Source organism: Lissotriton helveticus, chromosome 2_1, assembly GCF_964261635.1.
Source record: "Lissotriton helveticus chromosome 2_1, aLisHel1.1, whole genome shotgun sequence".
Classification (NCBI taxonomy): domain Eukaryota; kingdom Metazoa; phylum Chordata; class Amphibia; order Caudata; family Salamandridae; genus Lissotriton; species Lissotriton helveticus.
This window is the reverse complement of record NC_136059.1, coordinates 704,976,174-705,002,899: the sequence shown is the minus strand read 5'-3', so window position 1 is coordinate 705,002,899 and position 26,726 is coordinate 704,976,174. Positions and strand designations below refer to the sequence as shown.

Genomic DNA, 26,726 nt, shown 5'->3' with positions numbered 1-26,726 from the left:
TCAAAATATAGTATGATACAACGCAAGATAAAATCATATATTACAAACATTTACAATTCAATGAAATATGCAAGATAGAAAGAAAAAAGAAAGAAAAAAATGACATTCACCAAACTGCAAACATCAATATAATCACAGCATAATAGCTATTACCAAAGTTGAGAGCAAGAAAAACATAGGTCGACTAAAAATTACTTATACTTATAGTATAGAAAAACCCATTCATGGTGGTTTAGGAACTTCCTCAATTCAGGGATTATGAGAGCATGCAGATTTAGCCGAACTATCTAGAAAAGTAGTTATGGGTAGCCAAAGAAGGTCTCGTTTAATAGCGAAATAAATTGGGGAGACTTATGCTCTATGCAATCTATGGTTGTAATAAACCGGACACCACCAGGCCTGGTACGATACCTTAGTAGAGTTCTTCCATCCCCTGGTGATTTATTGGAAAACAATGGCAAGTAGTAAATCTATTATGTAAAAATTTCTCGGTTGACAATTACAATCTTCAGAAACACTCCCTAAGAAACATTTATAAAAGTAAGAGGAATTTGCGTACGAAAGATGTTATTTATCTGTTGCCAAACCTGTGTCCAAAAATTGTGAATATGTTGGCAATCAAATAACATATGTTTTAAATCAGCTGTATTTGTTGCACAGGACCAACAAGAAGAGGGAAGAGTTGCGTTTATCTTATGTAGTGAAACATAAGTCTGCTGTAAAAATAGAACAATGTTAGCTGCTCAGGAAGACCTCCTTATTTTCAACCAAATCTTGTTCCACATAGAGATGGGAAAAGAAACCTGAAAATCTGCTTCCCAAAATTCTACTTCCGTTTTGTCTTGATTAACTGAATGAGAAAAGAGTTGTTTATATAATTGAGAAGCAGTGGGAGCAGAATCCAAGATTGAATGTATATTAGGTGGAGGAGAAGAACAAGATATATGATTATGTGGATTGAATCACCGTGATTAAGGAACTATACGTAGATTTATAAGAAGAAGGTAAAGAAAATGTTGTCTGAGAATTTATAAAGGAGATACACATATTACTCTGAAAGAGTTGAGAGATCCAATGAAAATCTTGAGAGTGCCAATCTTTCCAAAAAATAGTTTTGTTATTAATGCAAATGTGATTATTGTACCAAATGGAAGATTGCAAGAATTGATCTTTATCATTTTTATAAGTAAGGAAAATAGGTTGAAAAATCCTTGAAAGATTGGTAAAAATAAGAAGGGTAAGTGACAAAAGTCTATGTGAGAGGGACAGGAATTCCTTGAAGCAAAAGGGATGAAGAAAAGACATCTCAATATTTCACTGTGGTAAATTTGACATTTTGTCTTCCTGTAATAACAGAGAAGATTGCTTGTGGAAAAATGCAGTATGATAGGAATAAAAATCTGGGTAATTAACGCCTTCCATAAATTTGGGTCTTTCTAGTTTATGAAGGGACATGCAGGATTTTCTTCTATTGTTCCAATAAATATTTGATAACCTGGAGTATATTATCTTGTATTGGGAATGAGGTATATTTATAGGAAGATTGGAGATATAAAAAAGTATTATGGGAACTAGCATAATTTTGTATTACGTCCAAACGGCCCCGCCAAGAAAAAAACTTGGGATTTCACCTGGAAATATGAGATTTCAAAGTTGATTGCAACTCCTAAAATTAAGTGGTACAGATTCTTTAATAGTAGGCATAAACCATTAACCAAGGTATTTGATCTCATCTGGTTTCCAGCAAAAATTAGAAGAAATATATTCTGCATGGAAGCACAATTTATTTAGGGGAAGGATTTGGCACTTGTCTGTGTTTAATTTATAGTCTGACACCGGAGCAAAAAACTGCACCTCCGATAGGAAAGCTGGTAGTGAGGTTTGTGGTTGTGAAAGGAAAAGCACAATTCATCAGCATAGACAGAAACCTTTAATGGATTTACACCATAATGAAAGCCAGTAATTTGAGGGTTTGTACAAAAAGGGTTCAAGAGCAAGAATAAAAAGGAGGCGAGAGAGAGGGCAACCTTGTCTACCACCACAATATAGGGGAAATGGGGAAGAAAGAACTAAAAAAGAAGATGTAGGAGCTGAATATAAAAGGGAGACATACTTAATGAAAGTGGTACCAAAGCCAAACCAGGAAAGAGTAGGAAAAAATAAAAGGTCAACTTACACGATCAAACGCCTTCTCAGCATCTCTAGAAATAGCAGCCAGAGACTGTCTGTAAGATTTGGATTTGCTAAGGACAATAAAAAATAATCTGATGTTGTCTGCAATATGACGGCCCTTAATGAAACCACATTGTTGTCCCCCAATTAAATCAGGCATTAAGGATTCTAGATGGAAGGCTAAGATTTTTGCAAAAATGTTATAATCCAAATTGATCAAAGAAATGGGCCTATAATTTTTACACAGTGGGGGGTCTTTATTTTCTTTGGGAAGGAGACAAATTAAAGCATCTTGAAAAGAACCACAAGAAGATTGAGAATTTATAAAGAAAAGAAACAATCAATGTAATTTGGGAAGAAGGAGATCAGAAAAATGAAAATAAAACTCAATAGTGAATCCATCGGGACCGGGTGCTTTACCACGTTTAATAACACGAATCGCATTAAGAATATCCTGAGTTTGAATTTCCTTATCCAGTGATGAAAAATCTAAATTAAGCTGAGAGGGAGGATTTGTAGAAGATAGATACTGCAAGATATCAGTTTGGGATGTTTGAAAATCAGGAGTATAGAGAGTCTGGTAAAAATGGGTAAATTCTGCCAGTATGGCTTCATTTTTGTAAATCATATGAGTAGAGGAATTAAGAATTGAATGAATCTTGGTACGTTCCTTTTTTATTCTAAGATAGTTAGCCAAGAGTTTCCCAGATTTATTCTGACCTCCATACTACTTAGCTGAAGCCTTAAGTAAAAATGAGTTGGCATTATCAGTAGAAAGCTTATTAAAAGTTAATTTTAATTTAATAAGTTCTTTGAGACAAGATTTAGAGTTTGTGTGATAGTAGGAGTGTTCTAATTGTTTGATACGTGTTGTGAGGGAGTTCAAAGAAGTTAAAGAGGATTTCTTTTTACGGGATATAATGGAAATGATAAAAGCTCTACATGAAGCTTTAAAGGCATCCCATATAATTTGTGGGGAGACATGTGGCTGTTCATTTTCCAGAAAAAAGTTAGTAGCAAAAGATTCAAAGTTTTGGGTAAAATCCTGATCTAACTGAAGAGAATTAGTAAATCTCCATCGTGAGTTGGGAAGAGGAGATCTAAGTTTAAAGATACTGGGGCATGGTCTGAAATTAATATAGGGCATATATCTGAATGGGTGATGTGTTGTGCAAGGGATTGAGAAAGAAAAAGGTAATCTAATCTAGATACATAGCCTCCATGCATCTATTAAGGATCGTTGTTTGATGTCGAAGTAAATTGAGAATGCATAAGAGAGGGATTAAACTTGGATTTAGAATTGCGGTCAATTATATGATCAACAACCATATTACAATTACCCCCCACCAGTAGATAATCATCTTTATAAGTCATCAATTTAGACAAATTTTCAGGCCAGAAGGAATTATTAGGGGAGGTAGGTGCGTAAAGATTAAAGAGAGTAATAGGAATTTTATTAATCATTAGCGAAACAGATAACCATCTACCTAAGTCATCTTTGTCCTGTGATAGTAGCTGTACATCTAGGCGCTTATGACACAGAATGTCAACACCATTGCGTTTACCATCACATGGGGAAACAAAAACATGGCCTACCCATTGTCGTTTAAGTTGAGCTATTTCTTTATCCAAAATAGGAATTTCCTGCAATGTAGCATTTTGAATTAGAAAGATAGGTTAGTACTCACAGATGTTTTATAGGAGAACCTAAACCTTTAATATTCCTAGAAAGCATTTGTAATGCCATCTATTTAAACATGAAATACAATAGACAAAATAACTATTAATAATAATTAAATAAAACAGAAACTTATACATAGTATAAAATCCCAAAAACAAGAATACATTTTTTTGCAAAAAAAATAACATATGGAGTAAAAACTGTGATTATGAAAAAGGAGCATATAAGGAAAAAAATGATATAAAATGGAGAATGAATAGAAAATGAATGGAAAAGGAGGAACAAAGACAGTGATATAATGAAGAAGAGCGAATGTCGGAACAGAGATAGATAAAGAAGAAGAAAGAAAACGGAAGGAGAAGAAGTAAAGACCATACACAGAAAAGACAAAAAAAACACCAAAACAAGACATACCCAAAATGAGGGTGGTGAAAACATATAATGAGGATTACACCACTGACCAGATTACTCAGGACGTATCGGGAGAGACACACTCCAACCAAACGGACCAGGAATCACAAGGGTCAAAAAACGGGTAGTCGCACCTAACATAGGAAAAAATATGGGAAACATGAAAAGTGAACAATCGAAATATAACTGGCGACAAAACATGTACTCATACTAAATGTCTGAAAGAGAGAATAAAAAAATGGTAATAACACATTATAACTTCAAACAGTAGGAAGTCTGGTAACATCCATGGCCTCTTCTATACAATTGTCCATAAAGTGCTGTAGCAACTCAGGATTTTATAGTTGGTTGTCTTGTTCTTGGATGTATGTCATTACCACGCATGCTTTTACAACGCATGCCTTTACTACGCAACTTTCACAACGCAAGTCGTTACAACGACTTGCATTGAAGGGTGCTGGATAGTGAATAGTTTAATTTACTATTCCAACTCCAGTCCCCGTGGATAGTAGGGAAGGTTTTGGATAGTAAATTAACTATTCTCTATCCTAGAGCACCCCCCAGCGCAAGTCGTTGTAACGACTTGCGTTGTAAAAGTTGCATGGTAAAGGTACTGCGTTGTAAAAGTTGCATTGTAAACGCTGTTCCCCTTTGTTCTTATATGTTACTTTAAACATACATGGGTGAAACAGGCCAAATCTGGCATTAAGATTCCGCAGTCATGGTCTCATATCCAAAAACCTCTGTCTCCTATTCGCAGTCTCTTTAGCATAGTCCTGTGAAAAGAAAAGATCAGAGGCCTGCCAGGATATTCAACCTCTGCTTTTGGCTGCTTGCAGAACTTTCAGTAAGTCAGTACATTCTATGAAATAAGTGATAACACCTCTTGGTTTGGTAGATGAAGTTGTAGAGTGTGGTCTATGTCCCAAGCAATGTGCTCTCTGAACATTAAGCAAAGGAGTGTCAGGCATGCCAAGAATTTTGTGAAGAAATGACTTAAAAAATGAAATAAGGTCTGTACCTTCCAGACCTTCTATCAGCCCATATATACGTAAGTTGTTACGCCTGTTGCGTTTTTCAAGATTTTCAATTTGCTTTTTAAGAGTTGTAATTTCTGATTGCATAGTAGGGACCTGGCTTACTACAACTTGTATAGAGTCGACACGTTGCTCCACGTGCACAACCTTATTATCCATATTGGACCATCTATCGTCTAAGGATTGCAGACGATTATTGGTTTGCTCCATGTACAGGCGAAGTCCTCGAATCGCCTCAAGAAGCAAATCCAAAGAAATGGCTGGAGGAGAAGTGACAGTAGAGGTGGGATACTTATTAATACGTTTGCCAGATGACAGAACAGAGGAGACCGTTGGTTTGGGTATGAGCTTAGTAGTTGGAAGTGGAATTTAGACGAAGATGTTGTTCTACCCACTGTAGGGGGCATGGTATTTTTAGGTCCCTCCTCCATGTTAGGGCAAAGGATATTGAACGTATTATAATATTCCAATGGAGGTGCCGAAGTGAAAATGCATCTTACTGACTTTGTTCTCCCCATAAACAAAACAGAAGGAAAAAATGGCACTTCAACAAGCTTGGATGAAGTAATAGAAATCTGCCTACTCTTATGGTGATGTGGAGTTTGCAAACTGTATTTTAATTGTATGCAAAGAAGCTGAATATTTTACACTTCCCATAAAGGAGCTATCTTGTAATTAACTGCCTTGGAGAAAGTTAATTGAAAGGAAATGCCATTTGAATCCATGTCAGAAAAAATGGTACCAATAAACACATCAGCTCGAAAATTGCTTCCAGTACATTTCTTCCACTAGCAATGCTCATTTTATAACTAAATACATGTCAAAGTATTGCAAAGGATACACATTTGATGGACGAAATGCAAGACAAATCAAAACATTCACCCTCAGTCAAGAGATCTGGGTTTAATCCATCATTTGTTTGCTCACCATGCCACCCCAGTTTAGACCTGGCCATATGCAAATCAGTCTTGAACCTGTGCCTCATGGGAACAGTCCAGCTGAACTGCCAAGCCAGGTCCTCCCTGGACCGGAAACAAGTCTCCTAGGACCGGTTTCGGGGTTTCACCCTACTTCAGCCAGGATAGCTTGATTCCAGTGGCACAGTGAGCCCAGGACCCACGTCTGCAAAAGTATTGCAAGGCAACAGAAATGTCACCAAAACTGGATGCTCATGAGACGAAATCAAGTTTGTTCCATTGAGAAGAGACAAAATGCTGGTCGTGAGCTCCGTGAGGCATACGCACCGCACTTAGATGTGAAATAAAGAGCTCAAGAAGGCTCACCAGGTGACCAGAAACCACATTATGTAATTCAGGGGGCCCTCACACCTCGAGGAACCCCACTCCTGAGGCTATAATTGGACTGTGTCTGCGTGGAGGTCGGCACCCCTCCCGAGCGGGCATGGAAACTCGGCGGAGAGCAGCCATTTTTTTCTGGCTTCAAGCCACACCCCTCAGCCACATTTATTCTTGAAGACAATCATTTACTTAGTGAGGGGGAGCATTAATTTTAATTGTGTGAGACTGCTAAGGGTTCAACAGTTATCCGATTATATGCCTACTTGAGGAAGTGTTTTTGGGTCTAGGCTTTGAAGAACATAATAACAAAAATCAAACCTAGATCCATTGCGGTTGATTCTACAAATGGGCTCCCTTGAGCCTTTTAGCTGACGAGCTTCTGGATGACGTATCTGTGTGCCGGTTAGGCATCCAGGCCTGTGACGGTTGCTTGGCGGCCTTCTTTTCCACCCCAAATACGTTCTCTACTGATGAGGGAAGATATCTCGAAACCCGGGCCATGTCTCAGGTCTAGAGATCTTCACAACAACAAGTACCTACTTGCACCTACTGAGGTGAACCACTCATGAACTATACGTACCAGAATCCTTAGGGGCGATCCGGAGGAGGGGCTAGCGGTGTGCGATCCATTGCGGTTGATTCTACAAATCTAGATCCAACCCATTGGTGATCTGTTTATTGTTTGGAGTTCCACACATGAAATGCTGTAACAGTGTATTAACATTCTTTAATGAGATTGCTTGGGGCCTACAGTTCACTTTCTCAGGCACAACCAATGCGATTTAAATTTTAGATTTACAAATCAAAGTGGTTAAACCTGCTACAACCACTTCTTTCTTTAGAAAATAATTTTTAGCCAATTGAATCTGCTTGCTCGCAGATGTAATCCGAATCACACCATAATAAAGTATATTCTATGGTGAATTTTGTATGGACAAAGCCATATTAGCATCTAATAAGCATTATATGAATGCAGCCGATGTCATGGAAGCCGTATTTAGCTCAAGAGGCTATAGTTTTAATATAATTTTTCAAAGCATTTAAAATAACATTTGGGTGTAATAGAATCGATCTACAACATGAGAATATTTTCAAAGTTATGGTTACCAATGAACTACAAAATTACATCATGTGCGTAACCCGCTATTGGATACATCACAGTAAACTGAGAAATATTTTCCACAGTGTTACATTTTTTTATTAGTCTTTTTTGTAAAATCGAGTCCTTCCTCTCCGCCTACAACTCTTGAAGCAGAGATCAAGCCTTATCTTGTTTTATATTGACGAGGCAACACATTGCTAACTAGTCTATTGGAATCCAATGAAGGTTATGCTAAATACAGGAGCCTTTAGTCACACCAAACCTGCTGTAAAATATCTATATTACCTCCCCCTCCCAGCCTGCACCCTGCACCATTTGCGTTGGATAATCAACAAAATTATCTGCAAGAACAAACCATATCCTCTCGAAAGAAAAAAAACATATCTTTGATGGATCCCTCAACACACTGTGCTTTCCTAAGTATATTGTTCTAAAGGTCGTCGGAGAACACACACAAATAGAGGTCTTTAATTCCTGCTTGCCATGATTGTGCTATCTTATCTTTGTGCGAGATGTAAAAAAGTATATTTTTCAAGCTTCACTGGATGATCCGAAACCACACCTCTATATTTTACTTATTTCCTTCCCCACTGTGAGATGGGTTCGGTTTTACGTCAGGTTATGTAAACAAGAATCAGACAGCCATGCATGTGGAACATTCTCCTCTTGATATGTAAAGGGTTCTATTACCCTCTAGTCCGTGATAGATCCACGCTTCAGAGGTATATCAGTAAACTAAATATTTGTTTAAATTTTTTATAGAGGAGACTAAATAAGAGTATTAGCATTTAGGAAAATTTAAGCTGGATAAAAAAAACTACTTGCATCACCTCATAGGATGGACGGCTGGAAATTCATGAATAGTAGGTATTGTACTTATCTTAGCAAAGGGGTCATTACTTTACTGTGGGTGGATGGCACACATAATTATCCATGGGGTCCACATGTATATTTATACTATTAAGTTTTTCACTTGAGTTTACAAACAATATCACACATTACTCACAAATTAATATGAAGATAAGACATGCCAACATTTGTATTCTGTGAGGCATAAATGCCACTTAATAAACAGTATTAGGTCAGTTTAGTGTTGTATCAATTTAAAATGTACTGCATGGTTAGTAGTACGGCCTGTACATTATCAGGCAAGAGTTAATGTGCGTGCATACAGTGGTTATATTAAGTTATGGATACGTCTTCACTCTAAAATTATAAAGTCTTCTATACACCAGGTATCCGTGTATACTGCTCCTGACAAGATAAATCAAGCTGATTACGCATTGGATGCTGCCGTCAAACTTTTGGAATTTTATGAGGACTATTTTCGCATTCCATATCAATTACCAAAACAAGGTAATGTTTTTTGACGTTATTGTGATGTCATTTTTACCCGTGCGAAGAAATTATTGAAAGTTGTATGCATTTGCTAAATAAACTAATCTGTCTATTTTTATTGCTGATATATGCTTCGTTATATTAGAAGCTTGCATTTATCGAATTTTTATAGCATGTTTCATTGAATTTGTTACATGAACATGGCATGCAGTACAAGGCGTGTATTAAACCACTGTAGTATAAAATCAGCACAGGTGCAGATCCCAAGCCACATCTGATGACTCATCTATAGCATTCTTAGATCTTAACATTAGTCATGATAATGGAGCACTTTACACAGAAAGATAACAGAAAGAAACACACTACTTTCTTATCGCAGCCATCATCCACGGGCTCTGAGAGACGGCCGCCCTCTTGGGCAGTTTCTCAGAATCCGTCGTAACTGTACATATAAAGCTGATTACATAAGAGAAGCAGAAATCCTCAAAAACTAGTACCAGAGGTTACCCAAACAGGCTAGTCAAAAGATCGCTAAAAAAAGTCCACATTTTGTAAAGCGCACAATCACCCGTAAGGGTCTCTAGGCGCTGGGGGCCGTCGGGAAGATTAAGCAAGCTATTGCCCAGAGTCACATGGTGCTGGGCTAATCTGCCGCCGAAGCCGGAGATCGAACCGTGGTCCCCAAATTCTAGCGTCAGTCGCCCTGGCCGCGGAAAAGAGCTTGGCACTGCCCTAGGGAGGAACTTCTCAAGACAAAAGAGAAGAAGGGCGTCAACAAAATAGTGTGTCACAACTTTTTGTACCCACACTAATCAAATTAGGAATCGGATCACCAGGAACTGGGACATTATCAAAAGCTTAGACCCAACCATGGAAGTTCCTCTCTTTGCTTACAAAAGAGGAAAGAATCTCAAAGATCATCTTATAAGATCAGCCCCTGACATACGCGCAAAGTCTCTCAACACTCTGACAAGCGCATGGGGCTTACCGGCTATAAAAGGACACCACAAATGTGGCAATTGTGTGTGCTGTGATTTTACATTCAACACCACCACCTTTGAACACGGCAACGTAAAACACACCTTGGAAGACTTTTCCAATTGCAACACACGCAACGTCGTGTATTGCATCTGGTGCCCATGCGACCTGGCATACATAGGCCAAACACAACAACCGGTGAAGGCTAGGATTAGCCAACATAGAAGCTGCATGCGCAGGTCTGTCCCCAATGCCCATTTGGTGTCTCATTACAATGAAAAAAAACACACTGCAGATCAATTGAAATGGCAAGTAATAGCCATAGCGACACTCCCAGAAAGGGGTGGGGATCTGGCTAGTGTACTCCAACGCACAGAGTGCAAATGGATAGACAGAGCTAATACCATTGAGGAAGGATTAAATTCAGCTGAAGAATGGAGAGGATACGTCACAACCTTACATTGACACCCTACTGATTTCATAGTAAGCAACTCCTCCATCCAGTACTGCCCCAACTAACAACTATATACACCAGGCAGCTAAGTCTATAGATTGTGAGCATGAACAAAGGTTCATGACAGCTAGCAATTGATTTTGGCCAATAAATCATGTAACTGACAAAACTGTATAACTCATACTGCTATGGACAGGCCGACGGTAGCACACGCGCATGGGTGGCCCGGTCACGTGTGGTTGTGTGTTTGGTTATCATGTAAAATGAAATTGTACATCATGTATTCCAGGTTTTAATCATGAATATGTAAACACAAGGAGTTTGTACATCCCATCGTATAATACCATATACATACTACACCAATATGGAAGGGCCGAAGGTAAAGCTAGGGTGGCCTTGACACAGGTTGCAGGAATTGGGCATTCCACCCATGCTGGTCACACTGATATGGAAGGGCTGCTGGCAACATGCGCGTAAGGGTGGCCGCATGACGTAATTTTGGTTATCTTGAATGTATATGTAAACACAAGAAAATGTACAAGTATGTGAGGTAGAAAGTTGCTTGTCACGTAATTACCTACGCACACACTGCAATGAATCAATTATATGCAGCCCATACGTTTACGCACATCGGCTCCCAAACAACAAACGTCCGACGTGCGCGCCGTCAGACCGCACCTCGGTTACCCTGACAACGCAGAATTGAACGTTCGATCGAACGTTGCAATCATGCTCCACTTCCCTGCCTGGGGAGCCCACGCGGGAACGCAGGCAGTGACAGAGTTAAAAGGCATCCGTCGGGCAGCGCTCGGTGTCACCGCACAAAAGCCACATCGTAAGGCACATCGGCAGCCGGATCCTCAGTCTACCAATTACCCTGAATGAGATTGACTTTCAAAGTAAGTTACCAAGAACCATGGTGCGGCCGCCCGGTACCCGGTACCCGGGCTCGCCCCCCCCAAAAAAAAACTCCCCCTACCCATCTTCCCATTTCCGGCCTTACCCCCCACCCACCGCCTCCTTTCCCCCCCTCCCTTCCAAATCTCTATCAGAGATACTAATGGAGGCATTATTTTAAATCCACAGCACTCGTTAATCCAGAGTGTCTACCCTAAGAAACTACTGCTAATGAAATATCAGGGACAGCACAAGCCCTCAACAATCCACAGAAAGAGCGACCTTCACAGTACACTCCTCCCTGTGAGGTAAGGCAACACAGCACCATTTTTAATATTCTTAGCTTAAGTTGCTAACTGTTACCGTGAACAGCAGAATTAACTGTGTCCCATTCCCTCCCTAAAGCACTCAACGCAGTACCCGGCTGGGTCCTCACGTGAGTTCACAATTCCTTTTCTTCACCACTAACGGGACACTTCACATTTCACCTAAGCTGCACTCATTTGTAGAACCAGATCTTATTATCTTCAAAAGTACCCCCTTTAAGTCTCTCACATTTGTGCCAGTAAACAGGGCCTAATGCTTTTAATATTTCCTGTAGAGATCCCCACATCAACAGTCCTGAGGAGACCCCACACCCAGTAGAGGGTCGAAACGTCGTCGACAAAACTTACAGGAAGGACCATCTAATAGCCAGTGGCATCATACACTTTGGCTTTTCGCAATATATAACTGAATGGTCACTTTTTGTATATATGGAAACCTTTTTTTGTTATAATTACTCACTGTATATAATCACCTATGGTGCCATGCTTCACTTGGGGATATACTGCACAAAAAATACAGCTTTTTTGAATGTTTAAGAAAAATGATTCATACCATTTTTTTGTGTGTACTCTTTACGTTATATATAAAAGGTTGATAAGCAAACTGTGCAGAGAGTTCTCCTTGTTCACAGACATTACTTGGTCCCTTACAAACGTATAGCCATTGTGCCTGTGCATTATTTGTATTGTTGCTCTATTTTTCCACTGGAGCCATTGTTTCTCATAGTCATGTACAGCACACCATAGAGGCGTTGCAGGTTGAGTCTAGTCTCCATTTGTGTCAAAGAACCGGACTGATCATGTTGAATCACAGTAGTGATCACTTTTCAGAGTCTGGTTGCCAACACTTTCACCAGTTTCTTAGCTTCTACATTGATTAAAGGATTAGGACTGTAAGAGGCACAATCGGCTTGTGGGTTTTTCTTTTTTGGGATCACTATGATAGTTGTCATTTGCTGGTCCTCTTGTAAGTGCCCCTGCTCCCGAGCATGAAACATTGCCAACAGGTGCCCAGACAATTTAGTTAACATGCCTTTATAAAGCTCCACTGGGAGCCCATTCAAGGTTGCCGTCTTCCCTGATTGAAGATCCCTAATTGCTTTTGCTATTTACCTAACAGTGCGGTCCCTGTTCAGGGTTCCTCTGTCTTCGTCAGATAGTCCCAAAAAGTCAATATCTTTGAGGAAAGTATCACAATTCTCGTCTGTCATGGTAGTTGTGTGGGTGTAGGCACCCTCATAGCAAGCCTCACATGCCTCTGTGATTTTAAAGTTACTCTTTCTGACCCCATCCACCCGGTCTGCGATTTCAAGAACCAAGGTCCTACCCCAGTCCCTCCACTCCAGCAACGTCAGGAGTTTGCCTGCCTTATTGCCCACTTCGTACTTTAGACGTTGGGTGGCTAGAACATAGGCACGGGCTCAATCCTCTGCCAATTCTCACAATCTGTACTGCTTAAGTCAGAGTTGGTGTTTGACGTCAGCCTCCTTCCCCAGCAAGGAGATGTGACTCCAACCCGTCTATTTCTTGCTAAAATGTTGCATAGTGGCCCTGTTGCTTCTTCTTTTTTCCCCCCTTCCGAAACTTGTTAGCATGCAATTAGAGTGTATAAATATATAAACGAGATGATAAAAGCTATTTTGTGCGTCCAAGAAGTAGGTAAGATGATGCGCCAATTGGTGTGGTTGCGCTACAGGTCTCCAAGGCCCAGTGCCTCTACAAATGCCGGCAAAGGCCCAGATGTATCAGATGGTATTGCCTGGCTCACCCTATCAACACTTGGGTCAGCCACCTAATTCATGTCTCCCATCAATATGGGAATACCTGGCGGCATGCCTAATATTAGGGAACTGATACCGGGAAACGTAGTGGCGTGATGTCACAATAGTACATATGCCGAGCAGATGTTTAGGGTGGGATTTTCCCAACTACTTGATTGCACTACAAACCTGTCTGACAAATCACTTCACATGCATTGCGGGATGAAGGGTATATACTTTTTAAGCAGCATCCCAGTCCCCTAAAGTCGGACGTGTAGCCTGCCTGCCCGCCCCAACAGGGCATTGCTAAATCTGTCCAATGCCTTGTAATAGTTGCCCTTAAGGTGAGTTCCGTGCAAGAGGGCTATGTCAGGAGCATACCTCTTCAAATATTGTGGTACCATGTTCCTCTTGATCCTACTCCCCAACCTGTTCACGTTCCAGGATAGTATGTTCAGTGTCTATGGAAGGAAGGCTGGTTCAAAAGGATTTCCATACTGTACCCGATTGGGACTTGAAACATGGCACCATCCCCTGCCTACAACATTCTCCTCCCTTCCTGTGCGCGACTGCACATACATAACTTTTGTGCAGAAACATTTGAAAACAAAACAAAATCTTTTTATCAAAACAATCCATCTCCCCCCTCCTAGCTACCCTGAAAAGCAGACATAAAATTGCCCTTGGCCCAAATTGCAAAGTGCCTGTCGCTCCAACTTTTCTTTAGTCAATTTACTGGTCTGCATAAAGCCGCCTACAGGAACAAAGAAAATCCATTAGGGATTTATAGTATCCAAAATACAGAAACGCGTTATCAATGCCTCTACTACTTAAACCGCAAACCCGGCCACCTAAGCCTACGCCTCTAGGGATTGTATAGGAAAACAGGATATGAGGTGTTCATATTCTTCACATCAGAAATACTCAGGACATCCTCACTTTTAGACCCAGATGGAGAGGCAGCAGCAAGCGGTCAAGGTAGTGATTGGAATACCATCACTTCAATGAAGAGACAACTCATGAAGATCATTATGCATGGAGCCTTAATGACTGAGTATTTGCGAGCTTATATAGCTCCCAATGGCCTGATTGTGACCAACATACCAAGGATCTTCCTAGAAGACAAACAATTCAAAGAGGAATGATCCCTAGTCGCTTGGAAATGTACTAGGGACTGGCTGGTCTTGATTATAAAAACAGCCAAGCGCCTAGCGGACGATTTAATCATCAAAATCACGGTGGCTGAAGGGGCTCTAAAGGCCAGTATCACCATTACGGCTCTCAAAACGAAACTGGCAGAGATTAATAATGAGATAACAGAGAACTTAGACTACTTGATGAGACAGAAGGTCACAGAACTCCAGAAGGACATCTCTAAGTCCAGCAAAGAGAAGATCTACCCCTACCTCAAGGAGGATTACTGCCAAACATTGGATGATAACCTGTCGGATGACTGCCATTCCTCCTGTAGAAGGAACTACTCCAGCAGCAGCAACTCGAGTACCGACAACTGGGGTGGACAACAACCTCACCAAAGAGGACCTGCGAACCAGATGTTTGGATACGGAATACCTCCCTACCAAGGACCACCAGTCTGGCAATACATGGGTTTCCCACAGGGTCAACAGCCACCTTTTACCTCCTTTCAACCACAATCTTTTTTAGGCAGAGGCTGGGGCAGAGGAAGAGGCAGAAAATGAAGAGGCAAATTTAACTAGCGGAAGCAGGTGCATTGGTAGGACCAATCCCAGCAACAGCATATGGAGCTGAGGAGCCACACAGAGAAGAGAAGCTAATTGTCAACGTCTCAGAGAGACATCTCAACGATGTGTAAAAGACAGTTTTGAAAAGAGGTTTGGGTTTTGTCCCCACGCCCAAAATTGATAATTTCAGAACTAACTGTGAACTCCGCAACTTTTTTAGAACAGTATGGCTACATGCCTTTTTTGCCATCCACCCTGAACTACCTTCAGTGGACTCAGGCCTACGTAAACCTTCTACTTTCACTCCAAACGCCAGCATGGTACCACCAGAGATTTTCTCTTTTGAATAAGCAGTCTTAAGGATATCTCAGAAACACGTACCAATGAGGCTTTTCGAAAAAAGAAAATTAGGCTATACACGACTTGGAAAACGACACCTTTATTACCATCAAAGAGACTGACAAGGGGAATGCAATTGTTATTATGACAACCACTGACTACAGAAAGGAATGCCTACGTCAACTCAATGATGGCAGGTATACACCCCCCTTCCGGAGGACCCAACTACACGTCTGATCACACAGATAAAATCTCCTGTGACATCCGCTTTAAATCAGGGATGGATAATAAAAAACGAGGCTGGATTTCTTATCTGTGACAACCCAAGACTCCCCTTTTCGTACACCCTGCCGAAAATACATATATGGACACGACCACCTCCCAGTAGGCCTATCGTGTCAGGCATAGGGTCAATCCTAGAACCACTATCGAATTTTGCGATCATTACCTTCGACCATTGGTCAATGAAACCCCCACTTTCCTTCAAGACACTAGGGATGTCTTGAACTTAATTGAAGTTACCAATTTGGAGGGCATACAACCTGACTTCTTAGTCACCTTAGACGTCGAAGCCCTCTATACAAACATCCCTCAACTAATGACACTTGAGGTTTATTGAGGAAACCCTGAGAGCCACTACCTGGACAGCACCCACACCCATAAGCTTCATTATGGAGTGTGCTACTATTGCCTTAACTGCGAATATCTTCCAGTTTGAGGATCGTCTCTACCACCAACCCCAGGGGACATCGAAAGGCAGTACCTTCACCCTTAGTCTGGCATGTCTCTACAAGTCAGACTTTGAGACGAAACACATGCTCATCGATACCAACCCCTTCAAGGACAACTTCACCCTGTGGCGTTGTTACATTGACAACGTTTTGATGTTCTGGAGAGGTGGACAAGACAATATCCCTGCCTTTATCTCCTGGGTTAACAGCCTCAACCCTTACCTCCGTTTCACAGCCAATATTTCTGACCCTGAACTACCCTTTCTAGATCTAATGATCGGCCACAACCTAAACAGACTAGAGACCAAAACTTGTAGGAAACCCACAGACAGTCACAGTCCCATCCTATACAGCAATGTCCAGCCTAAAGCCTTCTAGGAAAACCTCTCTTATGGGCAATTTCCATGGATCAGACGCAACTGTAGCAACCTGGATGATTTCAAATCACAGGCACCTGAACTAAACAACCATCTGGTCAAAAGGAATTACCCAGCCAGCAAAATCAAAACGGCTCAAAAGAGAGCCTGCAACACCAACAGAGAATCACTCCTTAATACACAACCAAAAGTAAAACCAGAACAAATGACGTCTAACCACCTTTACACCCGAATCGAATATGATCAGACGGGTCATTCGTAAACATTGGAAAATTCTCCATTTTGGTGACCACACCCTAAGCCCTCCAAGGTTTGCGTTCAAAAGAACTGGCAACCTAAACATTTTACTAATCAACACTGGGCCTAGAAAAAAGATGCCTTCACCACAAAATCCATTGTGGAACCTACCTCCTGTTTCCGGCCACTTCCCTTGTGGACAATGTTTAGTCTGTCCACTTACTAGTGTGACAAAAACTGTAACACTGACCAATACCCTAATGTGGTACAAAAGGGGGTGGTGATGGACGGAGCATCTGAATCAATCAAACACTCACACCCAGTCAAAAGATCTGGGTTTAATCCATCACCGTTCTTTAGCCCACTCTGCCACCCCAGTTCTGACATGGCTATATGCAAATCAGTCTGACCCTGTGCCTCATGGGAACAGTCCAGCCCGAACTGCCAAGCCATGTCTTCCCTGGACCGGAAACAAGCTTCCGAGGACCGGTTTCTGGCATTCCAGCCGTCTTCAGCCCAGCTTGCTTGAATCCAGTGGCAAAGTGAGCAAGGGACTCGCGTCTGAGCATACCCTGCCACACTTATGGTGGCCAAAAGCGGTACAAAAGGGGGTGGTGATGGACGGAGCATCTGAATCAATCAAACACTCACACCCAGTCAAAAGATCTGGGTTTAATCCATCACCGTTCTTTAGCCCACTCTGCCACCCCAGTTCTGACATGGCTATATGAAAATCAGTCTGACCCTGTGCCTCATGGGAACAGTCCAGCCCGAACTGCCAAGCCATGTCTTCCCTGGACCGGAAACAAGCTTCCGAGGACCGGTTTCTGGCATTCCAGCCGTCTTCAGCGCGGCTAGCTTGAATCCAGTGGCAAAGTGAGCAAGGGACTCACGTCTGAGCATACCCTGCCACACTTATGGCGGCCAAAAGCGGTACAAAAGGGGGTGGTGATGTGAATACCCTAATGTGGACACAAAAGAAACACACCAACTGTAACACAAAGAATTGCATATATCTTATCACTTGCCCTTGCCAGCTGCAATATGTGGGCATCACCACCCATCCGGCTAAAACCAGGATCACCGAGCATAGGAGCAATATAAGATGCAAGAAGACTAATACAAAAATGTGTGCCCATTTCTATTAATTCAAACACAGAAACAATGACATCATCATCATCACTCTTTATTTCGATCAATTAAGATCATAAAAGACAGTTTACAGTAAAAAGGCACTCGTCCCCATCATTAATAGATAAAAGATCATTTTGTGATATATGGGTAATTAAAATTACTGTACAATCAATATGGAATTCCAAATATTTTAAATATTTCATGTAGTTTGCTAAAAACATTAAAATTCATATTAATATAAAAAGTCATTAAATGTGTCTGTGATACAATTTACATTTCTAAACAAGAAAGGAGCCTAGAACTCCTAGAACTCCGCTACCTTAGGCGGCACAAAAGATCTAGAACAGGGTTTATGCACTATACGCTAGTTATGTACAGAAACACCAGCCTACACAAATCTACATCATTCAGTTTCCTTTAATACCTCTGGTTTGGATAGGCTTAAATGGACATGACAGCCTTTGTCATACCTCTTTCCCGGAATGAAATGACCATGTCCAACTAAAAAAATTGGCAATAGCTATTAAACATAATGCACTAGAGTCTGTCAGCAATATTCTCATTGCAATATGGGCGCAACCATTTTTTCCGTGGAGCCTGGTATGCCGAACAAACAAATAAAACATGCGTGTAAGTTTACTCATATTCCAAACACAACTTACATAAACTGTCAGTTTCACTATGCCATTTACATGTAAAAACATTTACTGGTAATGAGCCAACCCGAAATTGGAAATATAAGCGTCTATCCCTCGGTTTAGTGATAACATACCAAGTAGTGCTCATATTGTAGCAGGGCTTAAACTCCAAAAATGTGCCCTTCAGTGATGTTGGCTCTGAGGTAATTATGTTGTTATTCACCAACTTGGACTAATAAAGCCTTTTCAACTCTTTTTTGGGGGGAAATAGTTCACTCACTGGCTCATCCCACAAGTGTCACAACCTTATACTGACCAGTGTAGTTTTTACATTTTGCAGCCACTTGATCTTGCATGAGGTATCCAAGTTCCATACATATTTTAGAGCAGCTACATACTGCATACTGCAATAGCTCAGGAGTAGACCATAGTCTCCGCCAGTAAGCAATTGGATGAAACTTTGCAACCTCATCCAGTCTACTACAACCCAAGTCATAAACAATTGGTTTTTAATGAGTACTCTGTGGCAGGCCAATAACACTTCTCACAAATGTATTCTGAGCTAGGAGTAAAGGATTTAAATCATTAAAGCTCCAGAGTTCGGCACCATATGTTACAGAGGCTATGACTTTGGTGCTGTAGATCTTAATTAGGGGAGCATGGGTTGAGTGTGCAAAATACCAGCTAAATGACAATGCTTTAGGGCCATGGTATCTATCTGGGGCTTCCAATGAAGTTTATCCCCCAACAAAATCCCCAGATAATTAAAAACATTGGATTGCTCCAAATGTTCACCCTTTAAAGACACCCTTCCCTTACTAGCTCTGTGTTTATGGAGGACCATACATTTTGTTTTATCTGCATTTATCACCAACCCACGATCTTTACAAAACCCCTCAAACCTTGTTAGGGCTCTCTGCAAACCACTCTGAGTCTTAGAAATGATTATGGTATCGTCTGCAAACATAAGTATAGGCATTTTGACACCTGCATCGGTCGAAAAAGCAGAAAAATAATCTACAACCCCATTAATAAACAATGAAAATAGGGTCAGCGCCAAGACTCACCCTTGAAGCACCCCTTTAGATACTGCGAATGGCTTAATTTTATTACCCTGGGTACTCCAACGTACTTGGGCATAATTTCCAGCAAGAAGGTGCTCCACCACTAATAGCAATTCTGCAGGCATACCCAAATCCTTGCTGACCCTTCAAAGTTTGCTTCAAGAAACCAAATCAAAAGCGGATTTTAAGTCCACAAAGGCTGCTTATATGGTACCATCAGCCAGCACAACAAATTGTCAATAAATCAAAGCAAACAATGATCTACACTGGACCATACTGAAGCACACCACCAAATATCAAAAGATGCCCTCTTTAGGAAAGAACAAAACTGGGTCTTTAAACTTTCCACACACACGAGGGGTCTCAATGATGATATACCATGGGCAGAACTTAACCAATCAAGATAACCATCTCTTCCATACCTACAATGGGCCTTTAAATTAAGTTCCAGCATGTGGGCTGTCTCAAGTTAGTGAGCCAACATGACCGCCAGTGTCACAGGCCCCTCCGCTCGCAAATCAGAAACCTGATCAGTATATGTGCGCATTGTTCTAGGGTTCCCACAGTTCTGACTGCATATCGGAAAGGTCCAAATCATTTATTGTGTGGTACGTCCCTTCGGCGCCCGCCCCAGACACCTACGTGTCTTTGCTGGCCCAGTGTACGCCAACCCTCCAACCTCTCCCAGGCATACTCAGGTGTATTAAAGTGTCAAGACATGCCCCCCTCAGTCACTCGGAGCCTAGCCGCTGGGAATAACATAATGTATTTCACCTCCTTGTCCCTCAATGCCTTTTTTTATCAAAGAAGGTTTTATTAGTTTTTTTTGTAAACAACTCATGGCACAATCCGCCCATGTTCCCTCGCAGGGGAGATCTGGTCATAAGCCAAGCAGTCATACAGAAAAAAGGAGGAGCCCAAATACATAGGTCTACGTACCCCGGTCCCGATGCACAGCTCTATTTATAGGTTACAGATTCTGAAAGTGGTGGGTACTCCAGCGAACCCTTCTCAGCGTAAATGTCAATGGGAGCTCACTTTGGCGCCAACATCCTTCAGGAAGAGACAGTGTTCCATGCGGGTCCATCTTTGGGCATAGTCTATTGTTCGCAAGTAAGTAGGAATTCCCCCTTGGGGCTCAAAAGAAAGTCAGCATGGGAAGCAAACCATGAGGCAAAACAGTTAAACAGCACTCCCTCCCTCCCCTCCCCCCCCAAACCCCTCCTTTCCCCCCCCTCCCGGTGGTGGTTGTTGCCCAACCTAGTGTCGTCAAGGTGGAGTCTACCTAGAGCCGGAAAAGATGTAGGGCCCGAACTGAGGGGGGACATACGGCTGAGGGCAATCCCCGAGAGAGAAAGGAGACCAACGGCCCCCACTGGAACTCAAAGTTCTTAAAGTCCTCCCGGAATATGTCTGACATACGCTCCAGGCTGAGCAGTCTCCAGAGACGGAAATGCCACAGGGACATCGCCGGCGCCTCTCTCTTCTTCCACGCCACCGCTACAGTGATCTTAGCTGCCCCTATGCAAAGCCACATGATTCTCTTGTCCGCCCTGGTTTGGTGTTCTAGCATAGGATCTCGGACACCCAAAAGAGTCTCAGCCATGGATTTCGGTATAGGGTACCCCAATAAGTCTTTCACCTGAGCTAGGATTTCCTCCCAAAAAGGTCTGATGGATGGACAGTCCCACCAAATGTGCTGGAAGTCTCCCAGGAAACCGCACCTTCGCCAGCACCTATCCGATGTTCCTGGGAAGATTCGAGCCAGCTTAGATGGATATAAATACCAATCCATCATCGTTTTGAAGTGTGCCTCCCGCAGATCTGTGGATTGATTAAATTTAAAAATGTCGGACCACAACTGTGTCCACTCATCGTCGGTGATGTCCCGCCGGGCCATCCCTTCCCACATTGTCATGTATCTCGGACGAGGAGACAGTGCTGAGGATAGCAGGAGTTTGTATAGGAAGGAAATGGCACCCTTCATGGTCGAGGATTTAACAAGGAAGGACTCAAACTTAGTGAGGGGACGGGTAGCCCCCTCTCGCACCTGGGGACCGAGAGCCCAATGTAACATCTGAGCATAGTGGAAGCGCTCAGATTCCCCTACCCCATAGTCTCTTTTACAATTGTCAAATGTAAGGGGATCATAATTGTGGAACAAATGGGTCAAAGCAAGTCAGCCCCCCTCCCTCCAGGTGTTGAAGGGTACTTCTCGGAGTGCTGGGGGAAAGGCCGAGTTAAAGTGTATAGGTGTGAAGGGCGAAGGAAAGGAAGACCAGTCCTCCAACGTCGCCACTGAGTCCCAGACTTTTAGAGTGGTATGAGTAGGGGGTACTAAGGTAGGCGTTTTTGGGTCTGTCTTTTCTCGCACGCCAGATGAGGTCCCAGATCGTTCTCCCTGTTACACTACGGTCCATATGGAGCCAGTGTTTCTCGGATTCTTTCTGTGACCATTCGACGAGGATTCTGAGTTGGGCCGCTTTGTAATAGAGTTGCATGTCAGGGAGACCCGCTCCCCCCTCCCTCTGAGGTCGACGAAGCATATGGAAGGAGAAGCGTGCACGTCCCCCTTGCCATATCAAGCGTAAGATCATTGCTTTCACGCGTCTAAAGAAATCCTTGTCCAGCTATATGGGAAGCGACTAAAATAAGTACAGCAACTTGGGAAGGAGGGTCATCTTTATAGCATGGATACGACCCAACCAGGAGAGAAAGAGCGGCTTCCATCTCGTTAGCTCTGCTTGAATGCGAGCAAGAATAGGAGGAAAGTTGGCCGCGTACAACTTCTCCACTGTCGAGGTAAGCTGCACTCCCAGGTATTGAATAGAAGAGGGCGCCCATGCCAGGGGTGATAGTGTTTTAAGGTGGCAGGCCTCTGCCGGAGAAAGAGTGATATTGAGTATGTAGGATTTATCTAAGTTGACCTTGAAGCCAGCCGCCTTTTCAAAGCGATCCAGCTCCGTCTGTAGGTGCGGGAGAGATTCTGTCGGGTTGGACAGGGACAAAAGGACGTCATCCGCGAAGAGGGATATCTTATGGGATTCTCCTGTGAAGGGGAGACCCTCAATTCCTGGATGCTCCCTGATAGCTATGGCCAAGGGTTCTATACTGAGGGCAAACAGCAGAGGTGATAAGGGACATCCCTACCTAGTACCTCGGGAATGATAAAAGGGGGCGGACTGGGCGCCATTCACCGAGACTCTAGACCGTGGGTGCCTATAATTAGCTTGAGGCATGTTTATGAATTTAGGGGAAAAGGCAAACGCCATGAGGATAGTGGGAAGGAACTTCCAATCGACGCGATCGAATGCTTTTTCGGCTTCGAGCCCGACCAGCATAGCAGGGATTTTAAATTTGTTGGCCTTCTCAATTAAGTGTATAATGCGTCGGGTGTTGTCGTGTGTTTGGCGTCCCGCAATGAAGCCTGATTGATCTGGATGGATAAGCAGCGGCATGAGGCCGTTCAGTCTTTTCGCCAGTATAGAAGAGTACAGCTTTGCGTCGATGTTTAGAAGGGCGATAGGCCTATAGGAGGTGCAACGCGTGGGATCTTTCCCCGCCTTGGGAATTACTGAGATCACTGCTTCGGCCATAGAGCCAGTCGTGTCTCCGTCAGCGGCCATCCGATTAAAAAGCCGCACTAAATGGTGACCGAGGTCAGCTGAAAATGTTTTATAAAAGATTGCGGTATAACCGTCAGTGCCCGGTGCTTTGTGGGGTTTCAGAGCCTTGATAGCTGAGAGCAGTTCTTCTAATGTGATCGGGGCTGTTAGTTCTTCATTCCAGGCCGGGGAGACCTGTGGGATGGGTAGATCCCTAAGTAAGTCTTGTTGTTTGCTAGCGTCTAGGGCATCCGCCGAGTATAGGGTCCTGTAAAAGTACCCAAAGAGATCCGCTTTGTCCTCGTCCCTATGAATAAGCGCCCCCAAGGGATCCTGAACACCATCTATGTACTCACGTTCCCTTTTATCTCTCAGTTGTCTCGCAAGGTGTTTCCCTATTTTATTGCCTTGGGTGTAGGATAGGTTAAGCAGTTTAAGGAGAGTGAATTCAGCTCGATTATTATAGATAGCCCGCAGCTTGCCCCTGATCGCCGTGAGGTTGCGTAGTGTCTGTCTGGTGGGTGTAAGTTTGTGGGATCGTTCAACAGTTGCTAATTCCTCCTCCAAAAGTTCCCTATCTTTTGCCCGCTGTCTATTCAGGGCTGAATTAAGCGCTATACACTTACCCCGCATCACAGCCTTAAAGGTGTCCCATGTAATATATTCAGAGGTGTCGTCCGGATTATTATGATCGTAAAAGTCCCTGATAGTCTCCCGTAATTGGGTACACAAGTCCTTATCCCGAGCCAGGGATGGCGGGAAATACCACCGGGCCGGTGATGGGGCATTGCCTAGCCAGGAAAGGCATACTGAGTACAAGCCGTGATCTGATACAGAGATGGGGAATATCTTAGCTTCCTGGAGACTGCCCTGCAAGGACTGGCTGGCGAAGATGTAGTCCAGCCGAGAGTAAGAATGGTGGACGTGAGAAAAGAAGGAATAGTCCCTGGTGTGCGGGTAAAGGACGCGCCATGTATCCAAAAGGCCCATGTCTTGAATCAGCTTCTGAGTGTCAGTAGGGAAGGAGCCCAAGCCAGAGCGGTGAGAATGTGTGCTGTCAAGTGAAGGGTGCCAAACCAAGTTAAAGTCTCCCAAAGAAATAAAGGGCCCTCAGCAAAGTCTGTCACCTTACCCAGGAGTGCCTGTAGGAAGCCCTTCTGCCCGCTGTTGGGGGCGTAAAACGCTACGAAGGTGCATAACTTCCCTTTCAACCGACCTTTGACCATCAGCCATCGTCCGTCTTTATCATTCAATATACCCAGAGGTTGGAACTGAGTGGAAGATCGAAATAAGAGTGCCACCCCCCTATGTTTGGTAGAGGACGAAGACTTATAAATAAGCGGGTACTGTTTATGTTTCAGACGGAAGTCCTCAGATTTAATTAGGTGGTTTCTTGGAGTGCTATTATGTCTAATTGATGGTCTAGGATGTACTTCCATACCTTCTGCCGCTTCTGAGGAGAGTTGAGCCCTTTAACGTTCCAGGTACCTAGTGTGATCGGCATTGCAGTATAGAACCTGGTACTTCCATAATGAAAAGTCTACCCAGCTGCCCACTCACATACACCACAATGCTTCCCCACATGCCTCCCCATGGGAGTCGGCCAGGTGTTTTCATGTTAGCATCCTCCCCTGTGTCGCAACATAAATCTCCTCTGCTTCTCACCACCCCTGTCCTCTCCCCACCACTCTGAGCAAAAGTACCGTCCAGCAGAAGTGAAGCTAGGCAGCCACCACCATCCCCCTTCCCCAACCCCCAAAACAATCAACAGTATAAACAAGCAAAACAATAACTGAAAGTACTCGTTTGGTCGCCGCGTGGGGTAATTCACCCCCCGCATAGACTGGTGGGGACTACGGGTCCTGGGACCCAGTCCGCGCAACACTTCAGCGGTATCATAAAAAGAGTCAGTGGAACTTATAGGCACTCACAGTACATCCCGGGCATCGGAGCGTTGGACACCCATTCCAACGATGGTGTCCGCGGGCGGCAAGGTCAGTGTAGGATCGACCCCCGTAGTGAGAGGGAACAGGCCAGAGCCATTGCGACCTCCCCACAAGTTAGAAGAGATGCTCACCCATCCTCTTCTTCAGCGTTTTTTCTTGTTTGTGTTCTGTGTCCAGGGTGAGGTGGAGGCCGTTCCTCCCGGAGGGTTCTCTGATGTGCCCGATGCGGGGTCTCCCTCCTCCGCTAGTAAACCCAGTAGGTGCAGACCTTCTCTTAGGGTGGTGAGGTGATGTCGCTTGTTGTGTAATTCAAAGCTTAGGCCAAAGGGGTAGGTCCATCTATATTTAATCCCTTCTTCCTGAAGCTTGGAAGTGACAGGGCGCAGAGTTAGTCTTCTCGCCAGAGTAGATGGTGCGATGTCTTGAAAAACGGAGCATGTGAAGTTCTGGAAGGAGATGGAGTCCCTGGCCCTGGCCGCTTGCAAGACCATTTCCTTCACTTTGTACGAGTGGAACTTCGCCAGGATATCCCGAGGTTTCCATCGTTCGCCTCTCGGCGGGCGGCCCACTCTGTGTACCCTGTCGAGCTTTATTTTGAGCACCGTGGGATGTAAAATCTCTGCAAAGAGGCCCTCCATGAACGCCTCCAGGTCGGGCCCTTCCGCGCCCTCCTCCAGGTCTTTGACGCGGATGTTTTCCCGCCGAGCGCGGTTTCCAAGTCCTCGGTCTTCAGTTGCGTTTGCTGGAGTTGTTCCTTCAAAGATCGAATGTCGTCCTGGCATTCAACCACCGCGTGCTTGTGTGTCTGGTGGTGTGATTCTAAATCAAGCACTCTCGTACCCACTGAGTCCACATCACGTTGAAGCGCGGCCATGCGTTCCGAGATATTCGAACGCAGTTGGTCAATGGAAGATTTTATGTCTTGGCTCAGTTCTTTACGTAGCTCCGACTTAAAGTCCTTAAGCATGGACTGGAGGTCCGCCTTGGAAAGGGCCATGGCTGTCTTCTCAGTGGAGCCCGAAGAGTCGGTCTTGCGTCAACAGAAGCGAAAAAATCCGACACCCTGCCAGTCCCTTTGTTTATGCCTTTCTTCGGAGGCATAAGGAATTGGACTGCACCTTTCCGCCTTTTCGAGCTTGCCGGGAAAAACTCTTGTAATCTTCAGCGCGGTGCCAGGGATAGAGGGCTGTAGCAAATAGTCCTCCAGTAGCGGTATAGCGTTCTCCGGCAGCCTTGCTACCCCTGATATCAGCTGGTATCGCTACATCCCCTCGCCAGAGTCCCAGAAGGCAGCCCGCTAGGCGCGCAATCCCCAAATCAAGCCGGCAGGGGCCCTCTCTAGTCTCCGCACTTCACAGGCGCTGTCAGCGAGAGTTGCGATCCCTGGCCCCGCCGCCCATCAGTGCTGCTGCCACCCGCTGGTCACAAAGAGCTGCATACCTTTTCCAATCGCGTCAATTGGGGCCATGTTCTGGACTGCAGGAATGCTGTAGAGCCA

At 43.6% G+C, this 26,726-nt stretch overlaps 1 protein-coding gene across 2 annotated transcripts in view; it reads left to right on the top strand.

The window, feature by feature from the left end:
- ERAP1 (endoplasmic reticulum aminopeptidase 1) overlaps positions 1-26,726 on the top strand; it is a 530,688-nt gene that overhangs the window by 187,728 nt on the left and 316,234 nt on the right. For both annotated transcript variants that reach the window (XM_078675432.1, XM_078675433.1), the window contains exon 5: positions 8,937-9,057. In XM_078675432.1, the coding sequence (XP_078531558.1) occupies positions 8,937-9,057 (121 nt within the window). The remainder of the gene's footprint in view (positions 1-8,936; positions 9,058-26,726) is intronic.